Source organism: Amblyomma mixtum, chromosome 1, assembly GCF_055824585.1.
Source record: "Amblyomma mixtum isolate Tamu chromosome 1, ASM5582458v1, whole genome shotgun sequence".
Lineage (NCBI taxonomy): Eukaryota > Metazoa > Arthropoda > Arachnida > Ixodida > Ixodidae > Amblyomma > Amblyomma mixtum.
Genome location: NC_143012.1, coordinates 5,881,873 through 5,907,576, shown reverse-complemented (window position 1 = coordinate 5,907,576; position 25,704 = coordinate 5,881,873). Strand labels below are relative to the sequence as shown.

The window sequence follows — 25,704 nt, the reverse complement described above, 5'->3', positions numbered from 1 at the left end:
AAGATGTGCAACAGGGTACATTCACAAATACTACGAAACGCCATTACATTACGAAACGCCATTGCATTACAAAACGCCAAACAATGAAAGCGTATAGCCATACAGACAGAATAAAACCGACAGGGCTATCAAAGTGGTTGTTTTTTCTTCTGCTTTTCTAATCAGTTATCTTTAAACGATAACATATTCAGTAATATTCTAAATTGATCAACACCACCAAATAAATAACTTAAAAAAAATCCCCTGTGCCCCTTGGTTTCTGTGGCTGTTGGCTTCTGTCATATTTATAACGAGCCCCTCATCCCCTTCGCTTGTTTGCTTAATTGCTTAGCGAGGGCCTCGATTCTGGCAGCCTTGACGCCTTAGGAAGCATAAGAGGGTTCTCACGCAGCTTCCACCCTCGCCGTTCGATGACGTTCTACGTCACACCTGCGGTAACTCAGGACGTTCTACGTCCGCCGCTTATGAACGTGGGTGGCGCTGATGAACACTCTCAAGGTTAGGTTACTTGTAAACATAAATACCCCCGAAAGCAGAAGAATTGACAGCCGTCGCCGTAGCTCAGAGGTAGAGCACCGGACGCGTAATTCGGAGGTCGTGGGTTCGGATCCCACCGGCGGCCGGTGGTTGTTTTTTCTTCTGCTAGAAAAACTAACCACCCTGTATACGCAATGCCTTATAACGTCCAGCGCACCAGAAACTTGGAAGAACACTAACATTGTCTTAATTCATCAGAAAGGAGACGTCAAGGACTTAATAAACTACAGACCAATCAGCTTACAATCCGTTGCCTACAAGGTATTTACTATGGTAATCGCTAATAGAATCAGTACAGCCTTAGACTTCAATCAACTACATGATCAGGCAGACTTTCGTAAGGAATACTCGACTATAGACCATATTCACACCATCAATCAGGTGACAGAGAAATGCGCAGAATATAACCAACCCCTATATACCAGCTGTCCCAGCTAAATGTAACCAAACTTTTAAAACAGGCGAAGTGTCCTAGTCCAGTGAAACCAACTCAGGGTTGTTCATAGTCACGTGGCCTAGTCTTGAGTATTTTTTTCGCTCTTCAAAGTTCGTTAATTAGACAATTTTACTTAGCTAACTTTTTAATTATTGATTTCAGGAAGAAAGTGTCAATGAAAAAGTTTTAGATAGCCTCGAAAAACCGCTAGTAGTGCTGTTTCCGTCAAGTTACGATTTACGTAGCTTGATTTATTGGCCTTAAAAGAGAGTTATCACGTGACCAGCTGCTCGCTCACTTCTCTGCCCCAATGTGCACCCAAAGACTCATGGAAGAGTGGACTTCAGAAAAAAACGGATTTTATTCTTTAGGGCGCGTCTTGGGACGTTGAAGCGGCACAGTTGTCATGTGGAAGCTTTTTCTTATTGGGCGGGCTATGGTTAAAGGCCGGTAAAAAAACTACCTTACGTAAATATTACTTTGCTGCAAATGTCTCAGTGAGCTGTTTCTCAAAGCGATCTACAACTTTTCCATTGACACTTCGTGCCTCAAGTCAATAATTAAAAGGTTAGTTAATTAAGATTAACTAATTAGTCAACCTTGAAGAACGAAAAATACTGCAGACTAGGTCACGCGACTCTAAACAACCCTCATTTGGTTTCAGACGGCTAGGACATCCCGTGTTTTTTAAAAGCTTGGTTACATTTAGCTGGGACATCTGGTATATATATATATATATATATATATATAGCTTTCATAGATTAACAGAAAGCATTAAACTCAGTGGGAACCTCAGCAGTCATGCAGGCATTGTCGAACCATTGTGGCATTGTGGAAGACACAGGAAAAATATACATTTAAAATTTTTTTATATATAACAGTGAAATTTTGTGACAGTAGTTATAAAACTGTTTGTAGTATCCCAAAAAAGTTCACGTAAGTTCATGTAATAAGCTAAAAAGTTAATATATTGCTGAAAGCCGCCATTAAGGAATTGCAGTATACGTGGAGAGTGTATAAATTCCGCTCCCTGCTTCTGCTTGAAAAAGCCTACGTTGAAGGAACCTTGCGCTACTGTCTACCAGTGCTTCAAAGATTATCTACATCTAGCTATAAGACTCTCAATGCCGCACGGAACAACTGCCTGCGAATATGTCTTGGCCTCCCAAAAGGTTCATCTGCGTCAGGAACAGTAGCGGAGGCAGGATGTCTCCCACTAGAGGTGATTTCCGCCCAGGAAACTATGCGTACCCATCTCCGCCATGTCCTGCAAGGGAAGAAACACTTCCTACACCGTGTCCATCTAACTCACAGCAACTCTAGCTTTGGCCAGGCAGTACATCTCCTGCCCCTTCCTACTATTAATCAGCCACAGAAGCTACTACCTCTGGCCTTTCCTCCATGGACACTCTCTCCTCTAAAGGTGAAGAAGTCTGTTCCAGGTGTGAATGCAAAGAGCCGCATGCCACAGGCAGCGCTTCTGCAAACTACTCTCGCCTACTTAACGGAGGAATATACGCAGCACATCCATATCTTCACCGATGGTTCAACTACTAAAGAAACCTCTTCTTGTGGCCTTTATGTGCCCTCAACAAACCATGCCCTTTCTTACCGGCTGTAGCGGAGGACATCCTCTACGACAGCTGAGCTTCACGGCATTAAGGAAGCTGTTTCTTACATCCTGCGCCGAACCGCCGGCCGTTGGGTTATCTTCACCGATTCAAAAGCATCTCTGCAGATCCTGGCCAACCTGCTGAAGAAAACGAATCACCAGCCAGTTTTCCTCGACATCGGGTATATACATCATTTAGCTATTGCCGCAGGCCACTGCATAACATTTCAGTGGGTACCTGCTCACTGTGGCATTCTGGCTAATGAAAAAGCAGATGAAGCGGCCCGTAAGGGCCATCAACATCGGAGATACATTCGAACTTTTTTCACGAAATCGGATGCATCACAAATGGCTAAAAGTTTTGCTTACGAAGAAACGTATCGGCTTTGGAGTTTGCCGACACATCAGTACCAATTTCTTCACTCAATCGACCCACATCTTAGATCAAGACTCTCACCCAGAATTCCTCGACAACTGGAAACACTTTATCACCGACTTCGTCTGAATTCTGCATATACAAACGGCTTGCGATACCGTTTTGGACAAACGAACAGTCCACATTGTGACAATTGTGCCTCTATAGAAACTGTGGAACATATCCTACTTGTGTGCCCTGCGTATGCTAACGAGCGTGCGTACTATGAACATTGCATGCAGAAGCTCTGCCGAGTACCCCTAACAATGGACAAAGTTTTAGGTCCCTTAGCCTGCTTCAGGCAACAGAGACTTGCAATGAACTTTCTTTTTACATATTTAAAAGAAATTGGACATCTTGATAAGCTCTAAATTCACTTGCACGTTACCTTCATGCATTCTTCATGCAGTGAACTTCGTCAGCCCATTTGTCGGACTATGCGCTCCATCATTCCATAGGTTACATCAATACTCGCCATTGCATCCTTAGTACCCATTTCATGGCCGCATTTTATCTTCGGGGTTTTTTTTTTTTTTACCTCTTCCACGCTGCTCTCCTTCTGTCTTTTTCTCCCAAATTCCCCTTCCTACGCAGAGTAGCATGCCAGCGATTTTTAAACGCCGGCTAAATTCTCTGCATTTCATTAAAGAGTCTCTCTCTCTCTCTCTCTCTCTCGCTCCCTGATAGCTTACGCTACCACTGGAGGTAAGGAGACCTTACAAGGAACACTTAATTCAAATATAGTTTCCGTGCTACTTCTGTGCGCTTCCGTGAGTCTGGTGGCCTTGCACAGCACGAACGCAGTTAGTATGATACTTTCAACTTAACGTAATGCACTTGAGGCTCGGGTCAAATCTTAGAGGTCGCCTGGCTGATGACCCCAGTTATTCTAAACTAACGTAATGTACTTGAGGTTCGGGTCAAATCCTACAGGTCGCCTGGCTGTTGAGCCCAGTTATTTCAGACTAACGTAATGTACTTAAGGCTCGGGTCAAATCTCACAGGTCGCCTGGCTGATGACCTCAGTTATCGCTGAGCTATGTTGCGAAACTCCTTAGCCCTACAAAGTAAGGAGCGCTTCGCTGCTTGTTTGAAGTGCATTCGCAGCTAAAGGAGTGTATACAGGGAAAGCACAGCCAACCACTTGATCAATGCGTACAATGCCGTCTGAACTTTAGAGACTTAAGCGCCCACCCGTTAGCAAAATGTGAGGTCCGCTGACTATATTCTTAGCAAATAAGTGGGTTTCTTTTCAGCACGTCGCGTTCGAGCTCATCATCCAAGATACAATGAACAATGTTAGCAAAGGAGACAACGAAACGAAAATTTGCTGAAGTTCCTCACACTGCATTTGCGCCCCAACTGAGAACGCTGTTGCTTCTGTCCACTCGCTGCCGTGGCTCAGTGGTTAGAGCGGTCGGCTACAGAACCGGAGTTCCCGCGTTCGAACCCGGCCGCGGCAACCGCGTTTCGATGGAGCAAAACGCAAAGGCACCCGTGTGCTCTGCGATGTCAGTGCACGTTAAAGAACCTCAAGTGGTCGAAATTATTTCAGAGCCCTCCACTACGGCACCTTTTTCTCTCTTTCTTCTCTGACTCCCGCCTTCCTTTTTCCCTTTACGGCGCGGTTCGGGTATCCACCGAGATTTGAGACAGTTATGCGCAGTTTCCTTTCTTCAAAAGCAAAAAACCAAACAATTATGTCCCTTGTACGGGGTAGAATTCTCTTCCCAAAGAAACGTGATGATCAATACCCGGTATACCGTGCATAGTGTTGCATCATGCAATGCATACCATCCCGTCCTCCCTTTTCACGTGGGCCCCGCCGCGGTGGCTCAGTGGTTACATCGCTCGGCTGCTGACCCGAAAGACGCGGGTTCGATCCCGGCTGCTGCGGCTGAATTTCGATGGAGGCGAAATTCTAGAGGCCCGTGTAATGTGCGATGTCAGTGCACGTTAAAGAACCCCAGGTGGTCGAAATTTCCGGAGCCCTTCACTACGGCGTCCCTCATAGCCTGAGTCGCTTTGGGACGTTAAACCCCAATAAACCAAACCTACTAGCTGTCTATTCCCTATCTGATAAAATTTCTGTAACCCCAATAAACCAAACCAAACCTTTTCACGTGGTGTGGTGCCCTCTGGGGAGAGCGCGAAAATTCGTCAGCTACCCATAAACCTGGTTGAAAACACGCGCACATGGGCGGCGCAGGCACGGTACGGTTCCGTGAGACGCCAACTGCGCCTAAGAACTGACACGTGTTTGTGCAACAGCTGCCGCCAGCTTTCGCTAACGCCTTTCACTGTCGGTTTGTTTTGAGCCACTCGAAATAGATGAGCAAAAGCGCGCGTGCGCAGCCATGTGGAAAGGACGAATTAAGTGAGAAAGTGGTCATCCCTTGCTCTGACTCTATAGAGTGTGCTTTCAAAGCAACAAACATACAGCATTGCTTTAAACAGCCAATGTGAGAGTTCTCGTTTTGCATTTTTTTTTTGTTTTACTGACAGGCACCCTTTCCTTATCTCTTCGCAGGCTTTAGGGTTGTTCTTTGGGCATTTGACCATCGCTGAACGACTCGCTGAAGGCAAGTATCTGCCCGTCTTACGCTCTTATTTAAATACAGTGACGCACCAGATTTTGTCATCTTGTATCGTATTTCGCTGCAGAGAAGTACGATTCTTACGGGCCCTAAGAATATGGGTTTATGGGGGTTCAACGTCCCAAAGCGACTCAGGCTATGAGGGACGATGTAGTGAAGGGCTCCGGAAATTTTGACCACCTGGGGTTCTTTAACGTACTCTGACATCGCACATACACTGGCCTGTAGAATTTGGCCTAAATCGAAATTCATAACGCGACCGGCTCGCACACACTTGCCAAACTGCCCTGGCGCGCTCGGGGCTGTTTACTTTGTGAGCTCGCACTGCGCATGGCTCTCACCACTTTATCGACGAAACTCGAAGGTGCATTTCCAGCTGTTTTTATTTCTCTTTCTCGGCACTGCGGCCTAAGGAAATCTAGTTTATGAAGTACAATATTACAATACGTGGCTCGCGCGACCTCACGCGCATAGGCCAAGTAGTGCCATGTTCAATGTCGACGAGCCAAAAAAATTTATGGGAAGTATTGACGAACGTATGATAGGATGCATGCATTTTTGGCGGCCCAGCGCACCATGCAGGACAAGGTTGAAACCCATATGCCAGGATATACACATTTATTATACAGGGATACCTAATGATCGTGTATGTTGGCGGTGCGATAGCGTTAGAAGCTGTTGATGCCTTCACGGATGTGACGTCAGTGCCGGTCTCGTCATGCCACTTCCCTTCAGCCAATGGGCGAATTTTGAGGCCGACGACAAATTTTATTCCCGTTGATGCTTTTAATGTTGTCGCATTAAAAATGAAATATAACCTTAATTTCCGCAGGCAACGAATTCCACACGCCACACACGTCGGCGTCCATCCAAATGTCTTCTGTCGCCGACCAGCAAGCTGCCGTGGAAGGCCTCCTGCGGAGACTGGTGCCGCAATGGCAGACACAGATCTCGCTGCGCGTCTTCCAGGGAGCCAAGGTTCAGAGGCAGGACATGTTCGTGGTGTGTACGCTTTGCATCCTGTAACGGCGATCAAGCTCACAACCTGCATGAAACCACAGGGAACGTCCGCAGCCGAAGCCTGTATGCATAATCAACTGCTTCGTCGTGTAGGAAGGGTGGATTTCCCAATTGCATCACTTGGACAGTACCTCCAACGATTGTTTTTAGCGCATTGGTAGTGGCTATCACGCAAAGTCGTCTTCAGCAGGCGGGTAAAATGTGCCTTGCGACGCCACAGTCGTGAATACACGTGGATTGTCAGCCAACTGTCCACACCATGCGTGGTCTTTTTTTTTTTTACACTGCTCTCTTTCACTCGCCTCTCTCACAGAACGCTCGTGGTGTCCCCTCCCTTGGAGAGAATAGTAGCCATTATTAAAAAAAAAAAAAACTACTGTCCTTGGTAATGGGTGTGGTAACCATTTCGGTGGGCCAGGCAGGGTGCTCAGACGCCAAGCTGCATGATGCATGATAGATCTTGCGTATACATCGAAGAAATGCTTTCCGCCGCGTTCGTGACACATCAGCCGTGACAGCTAAAAACGATTGCTAGTAAATCTTCGGTCGAGATTTGGGCAAAACATCTTGGTGTTTTTTCTTTCTGTCTCCTTCCGGTCACTTAGGTAGAGACGTTCAACAACACCGTCTCCATAACGGGGTCCAGTGGTGTCGCCGTGGCCACGGGTCTCTACTACTACCTCAAGAAGTTCTGCAAGGTTCACGTCTCTTGGTCAGGCACGCAGACAAAGACCGCGAAGGGCAAGCCACCGCTGGTGAAGGAGCCTATTGTGGTCAAGCTCAATGGCAGGTAGGCCACGTATTGTAGTGGGCAAGGCTCTTAAGTTTTTGACCTGCTGGACCGCGAGGCTGATTACAAGGTGGCCAGTTAAACGCCTTGCCTCAGATGTACTTCAGCGCCTTTCCACATATCTCTGCATATATTTCATACATGCGGTCACTTGTTATGCATTGAACAAATAGTCATGCCTCAGCTGCTCATCAGAAAGCCTTCAGAGCGTAACGTCGGACACCTACATGAATTTTAATAGTACAAAAAAAAGAAAAAAAAGAGACGAACTGCGACTTCATGCGTGCCTATGAATCCCGCTGTTATTTCGGGCTGGAAAGTGCTGCGACGAGGTACATGTTGTGCACAAATTCAGAGCAGATCCATTTTTGAAAAAGAAACTAGAGACGACCAACTGTACCAAATTAGTAGGTTCCTTGGCCGTGCTGCTAGTTCCACCTTTTGCTCCAAGCGTCCGAGTAACAGCAACGAACAAAAATAGATTGGAGAAGCCTCTATACCACCATGTACTTCCGTCTTTTTTTCTTTCTGAAGTACTGGCTATGAAGAAAATGGACGGCGTGAGCGTAATCGCTCTACATACAGATATAGGCGGACTCTGCTGCATGGAAAAAAGCTTAGCGCTGTTAGAGGGACCGGCGCATGAATGCACATGACGTGCTTTGACATAGATCAACGGCGACGGAGAACGAGCAGGCGTTATGAGAGTATTTTCTCTTGTTTTCTCGCGAGGTATACATATATGAGGCCCAATTTTACCGAGCAGGACACTCTGGTAGACGGTGGTTTCAAGTGATGAGTGGTCTGGTTGTGTTCAGGAAAGTAAAAACAGCGCTAAATCCTACACAAACCACACAGAAAGACGGACAGGACGGGCGCTGTCCGTCTTTCTGTGTGACGGACAGGGCAGCGCCCGTCCTGTCCGTCTTCCTGTGTGGTTTGTGTAGAATTTAGCGCTGGTTTTACTTTCCTGAACACAATGTCACACCAACTAGCCCAGCATAAGGTACTGTTAAGCGGTCTGGTGGCTATCGGAAGAGCGCGGCATCGCGTAGACTATCACGATCAAAAAAGTTTTTGCGCAGCGCGTGTTCTGGAAAAACTGTACACTGTAGCTCTGCTTGCTACCCAGTCGCTTGGTATCTTGCTATCATAGAATAAAGCATGTATGTCCCCTTATATCTTGACACATTTAAGGCCAGTGTATTACGTGACTGCGCCGTTATAATTTTTTTTTCCCGCGCACTCGCGATCCTTAAACTCTTGGTCGCGATAGTACGCACAAGGCTTGTTACTATTCCCTACAGTAAAAAAAAACAAACTAAAAAACACCGATATAATCATTGTACGTGTCAAGGATTCCCTAGGCTGCTGCACAAGCGCATGAAACAAAAACTAAAAACTAAACTTTACTCTCAAAGATCAGTGATGCTGTTAAAATTGCAAACGGTGCAGTCGTAGACAGAGAAAAACTTATCACGGTTCTATTTCTCTTGATATTGCGTTGAGGAGACGGGGAAGTTTCTTAGTTCTGTGCGTGCAGGTATTACGTGTCTCCTAATTTTCGCTCGAAAAGGCGCGAAAGGAGTCTTATTGTGTACACACGCTAACCGCACGATTGTGTCATCGGCAATTCCAACCATGAGGGAACGTTCGTGCTTCCGTTCTGGCAGGTTCCGTTACTACGAGAATGTCTGCACGGCCAGCTACTCCATGGTGTGGTGGAACTGGACGCGCTGGGAGCAGGAGATCGACTGGATGGCCCTGAACGGCATCAACCTGCCGCTGGCCTTCACTGGCCAGGAAGAGATCTGGAGGAGGGTGAGGCCTCGAAAAGGGGCAATACGGTAGAGCGATGAATGCTTTGCATTTTCATATTGAAGAAAAAAATCAGACGCATTATTTTGCAAAACCAACGAGGTGACAACGCGCGGCAGGATTTGCGACGATTCTGGTGCGTGTGAACCTAACAGAGTGAAAGTGTGGTCTCCACGTCATTCTACTCCGCCCCTTTTTTGGTGCCAGCGAGAACAATAAGGTACTAATGAAGTGAAAATCCGCATAAAGGGCTTTTGCGTACTTAGGTAGACATTCTCTTGAATTCTCCGGTTCATTTCATTTCATTTCATTTATTTCGTCCTTAAAGGCCCGAGGGCATTACATAAGGAGGGGGTTACAAATTGTTTTGTGTGAACGCACTCATGATGAAAACATAGACAATAAAAGAAACACTGCAACTGCAAACACTAAAAATAAAGATAAAAAGTATCAAGTGGTTATATAAAAAAAAAACAAGAGAAGCCAAGAAAGCCCAGAAAAATGCAATAAAAACTCAGGGAAAATACAGAAAAAAAGTAAAGGCCAGCAAATGATTCACGTGTTCTGAAAATGACTGGTGAGTTTCGCGCGAAATGATTTGCGATCGTTGCATGATACTATGTCGTTGGGCAGGGCATTCCAATGGTTTATTGCGTCAGGAAAAAAGGAACTGCTCATTGCTAAAGTACGACTCTTGATGCTGGCTATGGGGTGGCTGTGGCTGAGGCGACTGGAAGTTCGGATCGGTGGTTTCAGCAGGGGATGTTTTGATATCGGATGGTAGAAAAAGCTGTGTAGTAGGCAAAGGCGTGAGATGATGCGGCGTGATTCAAGTGTGGGGAGGGAGATAGAATGTTTGAGTGCAGTGATGCTACTTTCTTTTGAGTATTCAGAGGTGATAAAACGGGTCGCGCGGTTTTGGATGGCCTCAAGTTCGGTGCTAAGGTACGCTTGAGAGGGATGCCAGATGGATGATGCAAATTCAAGTTTGGGACGAACAAATGTTAGGTAAGCAAGCTTTTTTACTTCGGGAGATGCTGACTTGAGGTTACGTCGGAGATAACCCAAGACACGGGAGGCATCAGAACATATTCTTTGGACATGGTTCACCCAAGATAGTGAAGATGTCAGATGTAATCCAAGATACTTATATGACGTTGTTGAGGCAATCGGGACTGAGTTAATATTGTATGAATGATGAATAACTGCGCGTTTGCGAGAGAATGACAACAGTTGGCATTTATCTAGGTTTAAAGGCATGAGCCATCGGTCGCACCATGTGGCTATTATGTCAATATCTTTTTGTAGTAGGTGACAATCGGTGGGATCACGAATGGGGCTGTAAATTACGCAGTCCTCCGCGAACAGTCTTAATTTGGCGTTTGTGTTTACTGAAAGATCGTTGATGTAAATGAGGAATAGCAGTGGTGATAATCCAGCGCCCTGAGGGACACCTGATGATACATCGGTAAGGGGTGAGCGGTAACCATTGCATGAAGTGAATTGCATGCGCCCATTTAAGAAATGATCGATCCAGGTTATTAGGTTACCAGGAATGCCTAGGGAGGAGAGTTTTGCGAGCAGTTGATTGTGCGTATCATGCACGGTGCGAAGTTTTTCAGTTACTTGTGTTTGAGAACCGCGCAGGAACTCGAATTATCACTGTACTGAGCAAGCACAGAGTGAGCTTTCACCAACACTGTGTGTTTCCTTACCGACCAATTTGCTACCGAAGAACTTCCATGATTTGTCAGCAAAAGTTTCTGGTTCCGGGAAGCAGCGAAGAGTAATCGGCGCTTGCAAGAAAGCTCCTTATTAAGAACCCTTGCGTGCGACGACCCTCCTGTCATTGACGGCTGGCTACATTGTGCACTGTCTGATGACATCACTCTTGTCATAATTTCAGCACCAGTGGAGAGAAACACGTTTAGTTCACGAAATTGCAACTTCCTGTGCTCAAATATTACCTTTCTATCATGAACAAACGGCAGAAAATTGCGATGGGGTGTGTTTTATACAACTGTGTTAAAGAAAGTAAGCGCTAATGAGCTCGGGCTTGTAGTTTCTGCAGAGACAGCACTGAATGTTCCGCGGGAAAAAACTTTCCTCTGCCCAGGGCGGTAAAGTTTTCGGTGCCGGAAACAAGGACGCTACTAGAGAGACTACTGTTATTGTAGCGTGCGCGCTCTTATATCTACTATTGTGTAGAGGATGGCTGATGTCATATACACAAAACGATATGAGAGCGACTGATACGGCCTTGTCGAAAATAATCCTGTTGTTCTTGTGCGTTTGGTTGTTTGTTTTCTGCACCTGTCAATACAGAGGTCATGGCTTAGCCATTGATGCCAGTGATGGGTTCGTGTTTTCTTTGCCCTGAAAGTGCCGTCTCAGGGGGCTTTGATGTTTTTAGCTTATGACGAGCTGCCTGGTAGCACCAGCAGCCTCATCGGAGCACACATTGCGCTGCACGGCAAGATTATGCTACTCTCAAGCGACAAACCCTTTAACCCCAAGAGCCTTGCCTAACTCTACCGTGTCTAGTTAGTACGCTCCCCAGCCGCGGATGAAAGTATTCCCGCATGTCAACATCCTACGTTAAAACTTAGATGGTGCTTTGACACGCTACAAATCTGTATTGCTCCTCCGCGGTGCCGCAATGGCTTTGAGTTTCGGCTGCTTATTCAAGGTCCTGGGTTCGATCCCGACCTCGGCGGACGTATTTTGATGGAGAAGAAATAAGAAACCGCCCTGTGCTTGGGCTAAATTAATCCAGATCCCTCCACCACAGCGTTCATCACAGTTGAGTTGCTTAGGACGTTAAAAACCCCATAATCCACAGAATTCGGCATTGCTTGCACACTGAGGAAAACGCGATCCAATTGTAGTTCTCAGTAAACATTGATTCCCCGACTCCTTTTGGGTACGTTGACGTTTGTCCGGCAGCAAAAGACGCATTTATCGCCGGGATCGCAGGACTTAGATATCTCCTCCCATTGATTCAAACTTGTGACGCCTTCGCCGAAAACATGGAGGAAGGAAAAAACTAAGGACAGGCCATTACGTCACCTCCCCCAGTTGGCTGCCGTCTCAGTGCGTTTGCGCATACGCAGCAGACACTGAAGCGGACGACGCCGCTCCCAGCGTGACTACAGGCTGCGCTATTGGCCAAAGACTCCCAGGGGCCCTTGCGAAAACACGTGACTTCTGGCCTATTTTTTGTCATGCAGCTCGGATAGCGAGGGTCTCCCCTAAGCTTTCTTTTCTCCATGACTGAAAAGGACGGGCCGCCACTGCCTGGCAGTGACTGGAGTGCATCCACTGGGATCCATGCCCAAAAATTGGTGTTGACGCCAACATTTTACTTGCGAAATTGGCCGGTGGTGCGACATCTGTATTTCGTTTATGGCTTCTTGCTACCGTCTAAAAGCTGCATTATTCAGTGAGAGTGGTCTTTTGTGGTTAGAATTCGGTACCCTCTGGATACAGGCCTGCTTCTCTTTGTCGTCATTGTCCCTTTAATACGCAAAACCTGGTCATCACCCAGAGCGTATGCGACACTCCAAGACCGAGAACAATTTCTTTTTATTTCTCTTGCAGACTTTTTTCAAGCTTGGTCTGAAGCAGGCTGAAGTGGATGGGTTCTTTTCTGGCCCAGCTTTTCTGGCTTGGTACGTTGCCAATTCAAAAACCCTCTTCGAAAGCACGGTGACGGGCAATATTCAACGTTGATGCACCTGAATACAGATTTCACGGCACGGAGCTCGGTGTATGACGCGCGACTCGGGACGTGCCATAAGCGAGGTCAGAAGTGTGCACCGTATACATTGGCCGCACGTGTACAGACATGAGCAGGCTTGTCTGCGGCGCTCGAGCAGTGCTCTACGTGACAAAGGAAGATAAATTTTAAAGCAGGCGCTGGGTTTCAGAGCCACTGGCTAGGATCGCGATCTGGCACCCAAACAGAAACACCGTGCCCCTAACAGAGGCTTTGCGCTAAGATCAAGCTTTATTTCCTGCATGAAGAACAAAACGACAAGATCCCGCACAAAACTGTGTGGGTACCGGGGCACACGGGGGTGGCAGGGAACCAAGAGGCCGACAGGATAGAACAAGGTCTGGTACAGCGAGCTCAACGGGCGGCAGTGGCCAATGGAGCCCTGGACTGAGGGCAACCGACCACTGATTAGAGGCGGACGACTTCGACAGTGAAGGCTCCTGGGGGTAGAACCAAGACGTCTCTAAAGATGCCCCCAAACCGCAGGAAAAACCATTAGTGAAAATAAAGTTTTCCCTTACTTCCTTCGCTCATAAGTACGTAATAAGCAGACTCCGATAAAACGTAGCACCTGAGTATTCGGATGGAGTGAAGAGTTGTGCCACTGCAGTATCGTCGAGGTGAATTTCGCGGAGTTTTCCCTTCCTTCCTTCCGCAGCACACCATTCCAGCGCTGTAGGCAGTCCTGGCGACGACTGTTAATTCGCTGGCTCACCATTTTGCAGGCAGAGGATGGGCAACTTTCGGGGCTTCGGTGGCCCACTTCCAGAGTCATGGCACGTCCAACAAGTCGCCCTGCAGCACCGCATACTGAAGCGGATGCGCGACTTCGGCATGACACCCGTGCTGCCTGCGTTCGCCGGACACGTCCCCCGAGCCATGGAGAAGTATGGAATCCGCACTGCTTCGTTTTTCTTTCCCTTGCCTTGCCTTGGCTTGCTTTGCACATTCATGCGGTGGTTTTACTGTGCGCCGCGAGAAACCTAAAGCATTTTCGTAGTGCCACTTGTAGTCTGCTTTACTGGGCTCCTGCGGCGCACCTACTCAATCGCGCACCCGTTCCGCACGTATCGCGTTCGCAGGGTCAAATCGCTCTGTCACAGTTTCGAAGCTTCGCGATGCCCCTCGCAGCAGCTACCGAAATTTTGCGATAAGGAAGGTATCGTCTCTGTCGTCCGGCGACACCCCGAAATTGCAGATAAACCGATGGAAGACCACAGAATAGACTTTTAAACTATGACGCTGGCAACTTTTCTTGCTTTATTTTTGCGGGAACAAGTTGGCGAAAAAACGTTCCGTGGTGTAATTTTTTTTTTGTTTTCACTATTTACGTGCTGTCATCGCTAGGTGATAGATCACTAAGACGTCACTTTGTAAAAAGTAAGACGCAACATTTAGGAGGACTTGTAATTTATGGTTGCTTGCAGCCATACGCGCTCCTAACCATGAGATACCGATATATTGAAAGCGTAGGGCGAAGGTTCTGGACTTTTGTTGGGGATGTTCACAAAATGAACGCCAGGCTGCGGCGGCGTCCAACGAGGATCGGCGAGCGGCGCCGCATCATTTGCTCTGTGGCGGGAGCGCTTTAGTTGTGCTTTAAAAATATTTTTAAGAGCGCAGTTACCTCCTACGGGGCCCCTTTTTTTCCAGCATTTTAGGAAAGCCCGCGAAATATGAAAAAAAAAAAAACCACGCGACTGCGCTCATGCGCTACCATATTCCACCGCTCCCAAACGTTTTTTTGAAGGGACGAAACGTGCGCGCTGAACGTGCCGAAGCTAGCGGCCGCCACTCAATTCGACGGGCGCCGCCGTGGTGGCTCAGTGGTTTTGGTGCTCGGCTGCTGGCCCGAGCGATACTAGTTCGATCCCGGCCGCGGCGGTCGAATTTCTAGCGAGGCGGAATTCTAGAAGCCCGTGTACTGTGCGATGCCAGTGCACGTTGAAGAACCCCAGGTGGTCGAAATTTCCGGAGCCCTCCACTACGGCGTCCCTCATAGCCTGAGTCGCTTTGGGACGCTGAACCCTAATAAGCCATCAATTCGACGAGGTGCAAAATGATTAAAAAAAAAAAAACGGAGGCTACCTTGAAATAAGCGCCTGCAGTGCTTTCCCTTCCTTTTTTGTTTTGTCTGCGCGATGTCTTAATAAGAGCCCCGTCCGAATTGGCTGTAGGTGGCATGCCTATCACTTATCGCAAATCGTGCCGCACGCTTTCCATGTTCAGGAAGAATGTGCTGACGCACTTTCAAGACTGTGTTGACAGAGGCGTCGGCAGCTCACTTCCATACAGAAAGCGCGCAACTTTCATTCATTCAGAACACGCTTGGCAGCGCTACAATACGGTAGCAGATGAGTGCAATCACGTGGTTGTTTCCATTTCGCTTGATTTTTTTGAATGCTGGAAAAAAGGACCACATAGAAAACAGGTTCGTACAAAAATGTATCGGTTTTTTTTCGTAACTCTCTCTACAATTTAATGAAACGCGCGTGACCCTGAAGTGAATATAAAAAAAATTGGCGTAATTTATTTTAGCCAAATGACTAATTAAACGCAATTAAAAATAGTCTGAGTAGGCCCACACGACGGGGTTTCACCCAGCTATGGTGCGCCACTTTTTTTAAGTCCTTGTTTCAAGTTACGTGAAACACTAAGGAAAGCCGAAAGCTGGACAAGTTGGAAAACGTTCAGATGAAAAAATGGCGCAAACGGAACACAAGGGACGGAAACGGAACGGTGCAGACAAGCGCTAACTCGCAGTTGGGGTTTATTGCTGAAACACGCAATTCATACATGTCACTTTGAAAACAACATAAAACAAGCAGCACCCCCTCCTCGGAAGCCCCAGTCAAAGGGGAAAAAAAAAAAATAATTGTAAGTAGCGCGCGCCACTCATCGCTATACGGAAGAATCAATTCAGCAAAAAGGCCCGTTATTGAAAAAGACATCAATGCAAAGCGGAGACTTTTTAAAAAAATCAATTTCACAGTCTGCCGTGGTAACAGAGGGCTCGCTGGCACACAGATTTTGACACTTCCTTATACGGTACTCCTCCACAATCTCGCGCACGCGCTGATCGCGACGTCTGAAAAGTGCGCTGGTCCTAGAAAAAAAACCGGTGTACACTTTTTTTTTAACTTCTTTTGCTCCTATATTTCGCTGCATTCGAGGCCATGCTAAGAAACATTCCTGTAATGATATTTTAAGGAATTACGGTCTTCACCCAGCCTAACGTTGAGGCACTGCCCCGTATGCCCTATATACAGAGCTCAGCAAGACAACGGCAGTTCGTACACTACACCCAAGCTGCAGGGTACAAGCGGGGCGCGGAGCATAACGGTGCATACACACCTATTTCGCTTGTCGTCATCACCTTTTTGCCTATTCTAGTCGAAATCAAGGGGAAGAAATGGGCTTGAGCAGGGCATACAATGCGAAGGCAAGATAACCGCTGGTCCTTAAGGGTAACGGAGTGGATTCCAAGAGAAGGCAAGCGTAGCAGGGGGCGGCAGAAAGTTAGGTGGGCGGATGAGATTAGGAAATTTGCGGGAATACAGTGACCGCAACTGGCACAGTACAAGGTTAGTTAATTGGAGAGACATGGGAGAGGCCTTTTCCCTGCAGTGGGCACAGTCAGGCTGACGATGACGACAATTACCTCCAGCGTGTCGTTAACTCGAGTTTGTTCTCCCTCTAGCCCACGCTCCTTGGAGCATGAATTCGAGAACGAAGCCCACTTGATAATGTCTCCATTTCTCACCGCAATACTTATCGCTTCACTCGGCCTAGCGCACTGCATCGCTGCGCAACCACAGCCTTAGCCCTAATTTAGCCTCTCTACTGTTGCAGACTGTTTCCAAGCACGCTAATGACGAGAACATGTTGGCAGGACTTTGATGCCGAATATGCCTGGTGAGTTTTACTCGTGTTTTCTACTGCACTGCCATTCGGTAGAAGAATGCGGATTTTTTATTATTTTACTAGCTTGCAGTCAAACCGGAGCACATAATTTTTTTTTACGATACAAATCTGGCGCATAAACTGCGTTATGAGGCACTCGCACCTCTTGTGTGACCAGCTTCCCGTGCAAGCAACATTTTCGTAATGCTTGCGTCATGTAAATCAACAGCCTCCCTTCTCCCCTTCCCTCTCTTGTTCCTTGCAGTCCAACATTTGTCTATCCAAACGAAACTTTATTCTTGACCATAGGAAAGCTGTTCCTCCAAGAGGTAAGTCCACGCAGATATTTCTACTGGTCAAAGACTGAGACGAGATCGACATGTACTCTGTTATTTGGCAATCACTTGAAGCATGAACTTTGTGTTCTGACTAGAAATTCTTCGCATTAAAAATTATCGACCATAGCCCTCAGGCCGCAAACATCAGTTTTTCTTGATATCTCTTCATTACGGCATTTTATTTAGAAAATGCTAGTTTAACAGTCAGTTCCCGGCCCAAGCCTCCTTCTCTTTACTGCCTGCTGCCAATAGCCGAGCCGAAACCAACCGGCCACCTGCTGTAGTTGTGTCTCCCGACTGCCTTGTTGTTGTTGTCATCGTTGTTGTTGTTGTTGTTTTCTCTATGAATGAATGAGGACCAACTAGTGGTCCTTATTCAGGTGGCAATGACGATAGCTCACATGAACAGCAATTCGCGCCTGAGTGTGGCTGGGAACGCCGCGATGTGTTGTCTTCAGGCTGCTTCCATAAGCGAGGTCAATCTCTTGTGATTTCCGGCTGATAACGACCAGTCGAAGCTGCATCAACTGTTTCGTGTTCTAAGCGTTAATTGAGCGCGAGAAACGCTTTTGTTTCTTTGCAGGGTAAGAATACAGGGAGGTAGTAAGACACATCGGCTATTTCATATGATTAAAGGAGAATATTTCATATAAATCCTAAACTCGCTATGGAGCATCGCTTTCGAGGTTAGATTATCTGGCCAGATGGATACCTTGTTCAGAATGTTTCTAAATAATAAGCTAATAACTGATAACTTGTTCATTTGCTTTAAATATCAGTTGAATGGCAGTTGTACTCAAAGAGATCAGACACGCGGTATAATAAACAAAGAGGGGCCCTTTCAATTCAATTCAATTCAATTCTTTTTATTATCATTTCTTCAGCACAGTACATAACATCACTGTCTGGATCCTTAGCCAAAGGCTAGTTATGGATCCATGCAATAAAAGCAAAGATATTAGTGAGGACAAATGCTCTCTATATGCATGCCAAAATAATACACATAAGAATGGTGGAAAAATGCAAAGCGTACAAGCAAGAGCGTTCAAATTACAGAAATACAAGAGGGCTCACTACAAAAAAAAATAGAAGAGTGTGCAAAAAAAAAAAAACATGAAGGCAGGAACAGCATTCTTTATACAAAATAAACGCAGTTGCGTTAGAAGTGATTATTCAATGACATATAAATGGCAAACCCAACATAGACACTACAGAGAATAATAAGAAACAATCACAAAGCGATTTGCATTGTAAATCAGGTAATTATTTGTGACAGAAAAAAGGTCTTCAGTGAAATATAAGGATTAGACGTTGCAAAGACTGCAGAGGGGATTTTATTCCAAGTTTTTACCCCTTGATACTCGAAGCGGCGCTGGCCATAGTCATTGCGAGATGTAGGAACCAGAAATCTTCCCTGTGCTGCTGCTCGGCTGTTAGTTGGGGCTCTATGGAATGTGTTCAAAGGAAAGGGGGAGGTGCCGGAGAGGACTCTTAGTACGAGTAGTGCAACGCGAAAATCTCGAAGCTGCAATGCTGGCATTATTTGGAGTCTAAAAAACAAAGGGCGAGAAGGCGTATACGGTGTTGTACAAGTCATTATTCTCAGTGCCCGCTTCTGCAGGCGTAAAACAGGTTCAATGTAAGTGATGTAAGTGAACCCCCATGATTCTATACAGTAAGTTAATTGGGATTGGAAAAAGCTAAAGTATATTGTTTTTAGTGTGTGTATTTCGAAATGTCGCCGAGCTTTGGCCAGAACGAAACATGCATAAGATAGTTTGCTGCGCAATTTTTCGATATGCGGTTTCCAGTTTAATGCAGCGTCTAAGATTACACCCAAGTACTGAATAGTTTTAACTTCTTCAATTTCTTTATCTCCTATCGATATTGCGGAGCAGGTATTCTGGTATTTTTTATGAGGGGATGCAAATATAACATATTTAGTCTTGCCTATGTTCAAAGTGAGTCTATTTGTTAAAAACCATTTATTGACTCCCTGAAGTTCTGAGTTTAAAATATGCTTGGCTGTTTCAACGGAGTTAGCAGTCACCAACAATGAGGTATCGTCGGCGTACATAATGGCACGGATATTTATTAGGCAATCGGGTAAGTTGTTTATGTAGAGTGTAAAAAGTATAGGCCCCAGTACTGAGCCCTGCGGAACACCTACGGAAATAGGACGCGAACTTGACGCGTGTTCGTCAATAATAACACACTGCCGTCGCCCAGTTAAATAGCTTCTAAAGAAATCAAGTGATACACCTCTGAACCCATATCGTTCTAGTTTCTTGCATAAAATATCGAGATCCACAGTGTCGAATGCCTTCTTAATATCCAGGAATACACCAACAGAAATATTGTTATTATTGAGTGCTTCATTGATTGAGTCAGTTATAGAAAGCACAGCCGTGGTGGTCGATCTAAATTTCTGAAAACCATGTTGGGACGTTGACAGAATTGCATTTTTAGCCAGGAATTGCGTAATTCTTTTAGCCAATAGTTTTTCGAAGAGAGTGTTGATACAGCTAAGGATTGAGATCGGCCTATAGTTTCCGAGTTCATTAGGATTCCCACTTTTGTAGATAGGGACTACCTTGGCGAGCTTCAAAATATCAGGATAGATGCCGGACAGAAACGCTTTATTAAATAAAGAGGCTAAGGTGGCAGCTAGGACGCCACTGTTGTTTTTAATTATGGAAACCGGAATACCATCGAGACCCGTGGCCTTAGTGGCATCCATTGAATTAAGTGCACTCATTACTTCGTCACTGCTTATTTCTATAAAACCGAAGGTCTTTTCAAGATACTCAGGCAGAGAAGGTTCGTCTGTGAGACCCATACTTAAACGTAAATCAGCACCCACTGAGCAGAAATGATCGTTAAACTGATCTGATAGCACGTGTTTATCTGCGGAAAGGGCCAGGTCAGGAAGTATTCGGTTTGATGAAGTAGGCTGAATTATCGAGTTCACTGTAGCCCAGAGTTTCTTAGAATTGCCGGCGCATGCGTTTATTTGGTTACTAAAATATAGCTTCTTCTGTACACGCATGGTAGCAACAGCTTTATTTCTATGAATCTTATACTGAGCACTATAATATGCGTTCCCTCTGTTTTGTTTCATTTTGGTGTGCCAGTGATCGCGCGTTTTTATCATGTTTAGCACAGCTGCTGTCATCCAAGGGCACACTGGATGTGTATAGTACGTTTTTTTCTGCGTAAAACTACAATCATTTATCACAGCTTTAATTCTATCGACAAGGCTGCAGCAGTGTTCATTGGCATTCATATCGGCGAGGTCTGCAAAGCTCATTTCAGAGAGCCTGAGTGCGCATTTTTGATAGTCAATTTTCTTCCTATGTTCGCACGTGCTGTCAGAAGTTCTACGTCTATCTCTATCGTCTACGCGGTATAAGAAGGCAATCGCGAAGTGATCTGCCACTGCCGTATCATATGCCCCAGCCAAATAACTAGGTGGCACGAAATTGCATAGAACATGGTCGAGGCATGTCGAGCTGGAACCTGCGATTCGGGTCGGAGTAGAGATAAGATTCGTAAATCCATATGAAAATAACAAGTCAGTGTATTCACTGTGGTTGGCACCTAAAGTATCAATATTAGTATCGCCGACGATGATTGCTTTTTTGTTCATATCGGTTACGTGTATAAAAACAGATTCAAGATCATTCACAAACTTACTGCGATCTGCGTGGGGGGCTCTATAAACAACACCAACCATGACACCTTCAAGTTCAACAAATAGAAATTCCGAACTGCTACTAACGGATGCGTTAAGAAACGGACATTCGCAGTGTACAAGGGTCTTTTTAATGTACAAACCTACCCCTCCTCCTCGATTGTTCGAAATGCGGGGACGGGATAGAAATACATAATTGGGAATGTTATAGCTTTCACCGGGCATCAGCCAGGTTTCCGTAATGGCTATAACATCGTAAAGAAAGCTGTGCTCTGCTAGAAACGTACAAAGGCCGTCAAAATTTCTAGCTATGCTCCTTACATTGCAATGCAGTATGGTGCGTGATTCATTTGACGTGAAAAATTTATGAGTGGTTCGTACAGTCAGCATTTTGAGTGAACTAGACTATAAGGCCGAGGTCGGCCTCTGTAGAAATTCGGATCACGTCCGAGTTGTCTGCTTTTCGCGCCAAGATCCGGCCACGAGATACCCATGCATACTTCCAGTTGTGAAGTTTCTTCGCCGCTATAGCCCTAGCAAGCAACACTTTATACTCAAGGCAAAGATGTTCGTTTACGAACACGGATGTTGATCCAGAAATGCCAAGGTCCGATGTGATTAAGCGAGTTTTTTTTGCCGATTCGAGCAGTTTATCACGGGCATCACTTGACCTGAACTTAACGATGATATTTGATTTGTTCCTGTCTTTTGTTGGCACTCGATGCACGAGGTCAATATCGTTCACCGTTATTTCTGCTCCAACCTTCGTGGCAAGAGCGGAGACAATGCCTGTCAGTGACTCGCTGTCAGTAGTAGGGATGCCTTTTAACTCAAGGTTATTTCTCCGACTGTACTGCTGAAGTTCAGTTAGCTCTGCTCTAGTACGCTGCAGCTGTTTCGAAAGTTCACTGTTTTCATGCTTTAGATAATTCTGCTCTTCCTTAAGCTCGCTTATCTCCCGACGAGACTCGGCCAGTTCTTTCTTAAATTCTTCAAAACTTTCATTCATAAATTCGACTGATCCCCGCAGGGTGCCAAGCTCATGGTTCAGGTTCTTTCCCAAGGCTTCCAACTTGCTATTAAGCTTCACAAGAAAACTTCCAACTTCTTTCACAGTAGTTGGAGCCTTGTCGAATAGCTTTTCACTCTTTTCTTTCGTGTTAGACGGGGTACCGGACCCTTCATCATCACTCATTGCTTCAGGACGACCCAGGCACAAACTACAAAATGTGTGTACAAGTAAAGAGTATTACAGACCTGTAATACGAAAAGTAGGATGAGCGCCGGGCCGATGCGTTCGTGCCTGAATCGTCCTCAGCAATGGTTCGTCCAGGGCCAAGAGTTCAGCTTTTATACGCCCCGCTGCATCAGTGCGCCACAGCCGGAGAGCTGGAGTATGCGCACATGCGCCGACGCAGTAACCACTGGGCCCGGTGTGACGAAGTTAGTAGTAGCCAGCAAGTTGCTTTGGCAGTCGTTGGCACGTGTTGGCGAACCGGGAAGCCGTGACAGTGATCCAGACAGCCGGGCCAACTGTAATACGAAAAGTAGGATGAGCGTCGGGCCGATGCGTTCGTGCCTGAATCGTCCTCAGCAATCGTCCTCATGAAAACCACAGAACAGTTTGTTGAAACACTTCTGCTATTCAATATATATGCTCATATCTATTCTAACTTGTGCGTATACGTTAGAGATTTATATCTGTCGATGTGTGGCACAGTGATGTTTTGGCTTTTCAGTACATTAAGGAATTCGGCACCGACCACTACTACAACACCGACCTTTTCAACGAGCTGAACCCTCCTTCGTTGTAAGTGTTATATCGAGACATATCTGCACTCAGGAAAAAGAAACATTACTTGCACATGTATCGCATTGCAAATGCATAAATCTACTTTTTTTTCGTACTTTTAAATACTGCGTGCTTCACAACTAATGACTGAGTGGAACAGGAAAGTCTCCACACTTCGCTTCCTCGTCGAGCAAAAAGTGATAGCAGTAGTGATACGACAAAAAGGGGAAAATGCAAACACAGGGCGAGGTAGAGACGAACGCCATAGGCGCTGCTGTAGTGACACACTACAGCATTACGGATTCATTGAGGAAGATCAGGAGTAAAAGTAGGGTTAATTAAGAGGCATTACTCATTAAGTGCGAAATTTCAACAGTATATCATGGAAGCGGCTGCTATGAAGTCCTTATTAGATATGAGCTAATGAAGATCAGTTGTCTGCATGTTTTCTTATTTGTGTCATATTTATTCTATACATACTCCATGCTCGCTAGCTAGACGCATGACAATCTTTTAGTTGTTACCTCTGCGGTTCGTGCAACCAAACTCTGCTCTTCTTCAGGAATGTCACCTTTGTTCGGAACTCCGGGAAAGCAGTGTATGCAGCTCTGGCCGAAGTAGACCCTGATGCTGTCTGGTAAGGCTGACGGAATTTCGTACGCTTGTTTCCAGATCGATTCCCGCAATTACTGAAAAATGCCTGTCAGTGTCCGACGGTCGCATTAGGATTATTTTTGCGAAAGGGCTTGCTGTCTTAAAAAATGGTGTCTGCACTGAATTTGTTTTTTCCTCACAGTATTCTCATAACTGCTTCTCGTGTCTTTTGTCGTCTTTAATAAACATTTCTCTAATAGACAAAAAAAAATAAATAAAACAATTAAAATTTGAGGTTCGATGCAAGCTATGCAAGCCTCGCGCATAACGATAGTGATGTATTCATAAGGGGCACCACAAAAAAAAAATATACATGACATGCACCACATTGTAACATTCTGTACACAGAGAAACAGCAATCTTTAAAGCATAAGTGTAGAAAAATGCAGCTTCTAATATTACCTGTTTGCACAGGTACGACTACCAGCAATACTTCTTCCAAAATTTTCAGGAAGGTAAAGGTTTCACGTGGCAATAAAATTAAAGCTACCTCTTTTTTCAGGTTGTTCGCTGTGATCGGTCAACTGATTGTTGTGCGTTGTTTTAGCATCCGTCCCTCCATGCAATGATTCCTTCCATACACATTCAAGTTCAGTCACCAGGATTTATGCGGTCACTTCGGTCACTGCTGAATTTTGAGCGGAGAGGCTTACGACGTCATGCGCCGGACTCTACACCCGGCTTTAACAACGCTCATTACGGTGCCCCAAGCTACGCATAAAACAAAGCGCTCCTATCCAGATTCTTTTTAGTACCCTCGATAGATCTTTGCCTAGTGCTCGTGAAATGTCTGCTGCTCTTTGATGTTCTCTTTTTATGCCTTCGCATCACAGTGCTGAACATTCCCCTTCAACAAGCAACGCGCCACCTTCAACTTGATTAGTGTTGTCATCTGAACAAGTTTACAAAAGCAGTATTAGCGACTGGCACAAAATTATTGTCCCCTCACTTTATAAAGCTGATAAAACAGATTCAAGAGACAATAAGTGCTATAATCGAAAACCACACTATCCCAAACACTAAAGTAAGCTTACATGGTTCCTACAACATGGCTCCCTCAAGACAGTCCTTTCATTCATTCATTCATTCATTCATTCATTCATTCATTCATTCATTCATTCATTCATTCATTCATTCATTCATTCATTCATTCATTCATTCATTCATTCATTCATTCATTCATTTCTGATTTCAGGGTGATGCAAGGATGGCTGTTTATAAATGATCCGCTGTATTGGACTCCCGCGAGAGCTAAAGCGCTGCTGACAAGTGTGCCTCGGGTGAGATGAAACTGCCCGATATACGTGCGTATGCAGTTTTAGAGATCACCTTTTTCCACCTTTAGTAAAACTTTAACTCATATATTCCATCCCTTCAAAGTTTAATGAAACCGAGAACGCGAAACTGCAATTAGTTCTGTTATCTCTAGAACAGTGCAGACGAAAGCGTTATCGATTTTCGCAATGCCCATTCCTCCGAAGAGCAGTAACGAATTTACGAGAGTATCTTTTTTGTTTCTTGTTCAGCACATGTCTGCTTTTCCACACTTCTAAACTTGATACAGTACAAAGCTGCGTAACGGCACTCGTTACGCAAGAATGTTATTGCGTCCACGAAGTTATTGGGAAGTGGGACAATTGTGTGAACAGTCTTCCGGCCCCCAAATACTGACTGCCACAGCCAAAATTCTTTTTGAAAATTTTCGCGCCATTTGCAAAAAACAAAAAAAGCACGCTTCACATGATGGAGACCTGACGGCAATGCACAGTGCAGATGTCAGAGACCCTGTGACCACGTGATCAGCCCACCATAAGTACCACCACTTTCACACACGTGCTGTTCAGTCCAATGCGACGTCATGCTGAGTGCCGACTCAGAAATCTAATTATCAAAGCCACAACTACAGGTTAGAAAATTTTCTTATTAATATGTTAATAAGTCTGTAGTCTGTTCAAAACTAGCCACTGCGTAATTTTTTTTGTGTGTTTAGACAATAAAAGAAGAGTTGAATATTGTTTCTTTCATATCTAGCTCGAGTTGAGACAGATGTACTCAGGACGACGGCATATCTTACACCCTATATCAGCGGAGAGCGCCGAGTGGGGCTGTTTTTTGCGCACCACATTTTGTGCTTATCACACTAATAGAATTCGCATGAACGAGTGCGCCAAATCACATTTCAGCCTTAAAACATTTACTCGAACTTTGCAGGGAGTACTATGTGTTGTGAAGTCTGCGGTGCTGTTCTCGTATACTCACTCAGTGCATGCTTTGAGTCTGCTAAGATTCCTGGATGTTTTTCGTGTACGAATGCTACGCT

General features: G+C 45.5%; 1 protein-coding gene across 1 annotated transcript in view; it reads left to right on the top strand.

The window, feature by feature from the left end:
* Positions 1–25,704, top strand: part of Naglu (N-acetyl-alpha-glucosaminidase) — a 56,119-nt gene that overhangs the window by 6,260 nt on the left and 24,155 nt on the right. The window contains exons 2-12 of the mRNA XM_089542001.1: positions 5,531–5,582; positions 6,430–6,599; positions 7,223–7,407; positions 9,081–9,228; positions 12,826–12,896; positions 13,729–13,890; positions 16,856–16,918; positions 17,172–17,235; positions 22,678–22,748; positions 23,293–23,367; positions 24,580–24,664. Of these exons, the coding sequence (XP_089398127.1) occupies positions 5,531–5,582; positions 6,430–6,599; positions 7,223–7,407; positions 9,081–9,228; positions 12,826–12,896; positions 13,729–13,890; positions 16,856–16,918; positions 17,172–17,235; positions 22,678–22,748; positions 23,293–23,367; positions 24,580–24,664 (1,146 nt within the window). The remainder of the gene's footprint in view (positions 1–5,530; positions 5,583–6,429; positions 6,600–7,222; positions 7,408–9,080; positions 9,229–12,825; positions 12,897–13,728; positions 13,891–16,855; positions 16,919–17,171; positions 17,236–22,677; positions 22,749–23,292; positions 23,368–24,579; positions 24,665–25,704) is intronic.